The sequence below is a fragment of the Linepithema humile genome, chromosome 1 (genome assembly GCF_040581485.1).
Source record: "Linepithema humile isolate Giens D197 chromosome 1, Lhum_UNIL_v1.0, whole genome shotgun sequence".
Lineage (NCBI taxonomy): Eukaryota > Metazoa > Arthropoda > Insecta > Hymenoptera > Formicidae > Linepithema > Linepithema humile.
The window spans coordinates 17,682,193-17,684,805 of NC_090128.1; the positions used below are offsets into that span (position 1 = coordinate 17,682,193).

Here is a 2,613-nt window from a genome sequence, read left to right on the forward strand (position 1 = left end):
CACAAGTATTGCCACGTCGTCCGCGTAGCCTTGTGCAGTGAAACCTCTATCGTCCAGTGCTTTTAATAGTCCGCCTGCTACCAGGCACCATAAAAGTGGGGAAAGTACTCCGCTCTGCGGGCAGCCTCTTCCCACCCACCCACAGACTTTCGCAGTTCCCAGCGAAGTCATCACACGCCTCCCTAGCATGCCCCGAATCCACTCGACGAGCTTCAACGGGACACCTCTTCTGGCGGCTTCCTCACACACTACCTCGTGCGGTTGTTAAAGGCGCCCTCTATGTCCAAGAAAGCACCTACTGCGTAGCCCTTCCTTTCCAGCTGCTCCTCAATAAACGCTACCGTCTGATGTAGGGCAGTCTCGGTGGAATAGCACGAACGATACGCGTGCTGATTTTTGTGGAGAAGGTGCCTCCACAGAGTTGTCTTCCTCAGATGCGCGTCTACCAGCTTCTCCAATGTCTTAAGGAGAAACGATGTTAGGCTAATTGGCCTGAAATCCTTTGCTTTGGTGTAGCTCGTTTTTTCCGCCTTCGGGATGAAAACTACCCTGGCCAGTTTCCATGCGCTGGGTGTGTAGTCCATCGCGATACAAGCCCTTAAGGTTCGAGTCAGTGGGCCCACAATCTGTTTCAGTCCCTCTTGTAGAAGAGCCGGAAAGACGCCATCCGGTCCCGCTGACTTGTAGGGCTTAAAGGTGTTGATTGCCCACTTGACCTTCTCGGGCATGACAATCTTGGCCGCCATTCGCCAGTCCGCTTGTCGGGCTCTTCTGAGTGAGCCCGGCTCCTTATATGCAAATAACTTTCCCGGCTCCCTATGGAAGCCCGGAAAGCTCACTTCCAGTAGATGCTCCAGACATCGCTCTCCAGTCACCACCGTCCCATCAGGGAGTGCGATGGCTTCCAGAGATGCATCCGGGTTCCTAGCGAGGATCCTGCAGATTCTTGCCGTTTCGGGCATTCCCTCTACTTCCTCGCAAAACTTCCTCCAGCTTTCCAGTTTCGCCCTAACCACAGAGTCTCTATATTCCTTCTGTGCCCTCCTTGAGAGCTCCCAGTCGAATTGGCGGCCCGTGTTGCTAGCTCTGTTTTAGGCCTTACAAGCCGCCACTCTGAGACCCTGCAGTCCAGGGGTCCACCAGGAAATTCCTCTACTATTTGTAACCGCCTTTTCGGGGCAATTACTTTCGTAGCAGTTTATCAGAGACCTCTGCAAGTAGTCCACACAGGTCTCCAGTTCGTTCTCTGTCCCGTGCCTCTTAGGGAAGCCTCTGAGACTGCTGGCCAGGTTTTCCCTATAGGAGTCCCACTTGGTTTTTCTCGGGTTCCTGAATTTGATCTCCTTTCCCCTAGCCTTAGCTGTCCTGAAGGTGATCTGCCTATGGTCTGAGAGCGAGGGCTCCGTCGAGACCCTCCACTCTACTACCTCTTGTATCAACCTGAATCCTGTATCTTGTATCTGCCTGAAACAGACAGTGATATCGAGCACTTCTCTTCTCGCTATAGTGCAGAAGGTGGGCTCGTCTCCTGTGTTGAGAATCTCCAGATCCGTAGATGCTAGGAACTCCAACACTTTTCTTCCTCTTTTGTTGGTGTCCGAGCTTCCCCACACAGTGTGATGCGCGTTAGCGTCACATCCCATGATCAGGGGAAGCCGTCTCCTGGCAGTATTCTGCCAGTTTTATCACTGGTGCAGGCGGCACCGCCTCCTTCTCGTCATGAGAGAAGTAGGCCGAGCAAATAGCCATTTTCTTCCTGTCACCGGAGTCATCAGTGAAATCCACTTCTACAGCCGCAACGTCCCTGAAACACAGGTGAGGTATTAGCTGGGCTTCCATACCTTTGACGGCCACGCAGGCCCTGGGCCGATCCACTGATGGGGTCCTAAAGAACCTACCGCAGGCCGCCAAGCCCCTGATACAACCCCGGATTAACCAGGGTTCTTGCATCAGTGATATGCATGTTTGCCTCCCAGCTTGTTGCCTGGCCAAAACAGCCGAGGCCCTTTTTGCTGTGATGCAGATTAATCTGGGTGAAGACCACCCCTCTCGATCCCGCCATTTAACACCTATGTGAACCTGGAACCCGACTTTAAGAAAATGGATTTTTTCGATACGCATTCGATTACGTTTTGTTTGTACCCATTTGTACCACCTTTGATTTCGTTTGTACCCCAAAGGGTTGCAAGTTATAAAGGATTAAAAAAATCATCAGCACCCCACTTTGAGATATCGTAATTTTCTTTATGCAGTTTGATTCAGAATCGTTTGTACCCGTTTGTACCACTTTTTATTTCGTTTGTACCCTTACGGGGGTGAAAGTACCGAATTTTCAAAATAGGGGTAAGACCTAACTTTGCCATTTTCAAAGATATTTTAATTCTGCAAACCGGTGCTGCTTCAGAATCGTTTGTACCCGTTTGTACCACTTTTTATTTTGTTTGTACCCTTACGGGGGTGAAAGTACTGAATTTTCAAAGTAGGGGTAAAACCTGACTTTGCGTCATTCCATGTCAAGTGATCCAATGTGAATTACGTTAAATTTTTTTTGTTTTTATATTTTACATACATTTAGTACTTATAAGAGAGAATCTCAAATATAAAATCTTAAGA

General features: G+C 49.5%; 1 protein-coding gene across 1 annotated transcript; it reads right to left on the bottom strand.

Annotated features, from left to right (window-relative positions):
* Window positions 1-1,091: 1,091 nt before the first annotated feature.
* LOC136996959 (uncharacterized) lies at window positions 1,092-1,643 on the bottom strand. The gene has a single exon (XM_067346948.1). The coding sequence runs from the start codon at window positions 1,641-1,643 to the stop codon at window positions 1,092-1,094; it is 552 nt and encodes a 183-aa protein (XP_067203049.1).
* Between the last annotated feature and the right edge of the window lie 970 nt (window positions 1,644-2,613).

Excerpts from the sequence above, each read along its gene's own strand:
- LOC136996959 (XM_067346948.1), bottom strand. The coding sequence starts at position 1,643 with ATGGGATGTGACGCTAACGCGCATCACACTGTGTGGGGAAGCTCGGAC.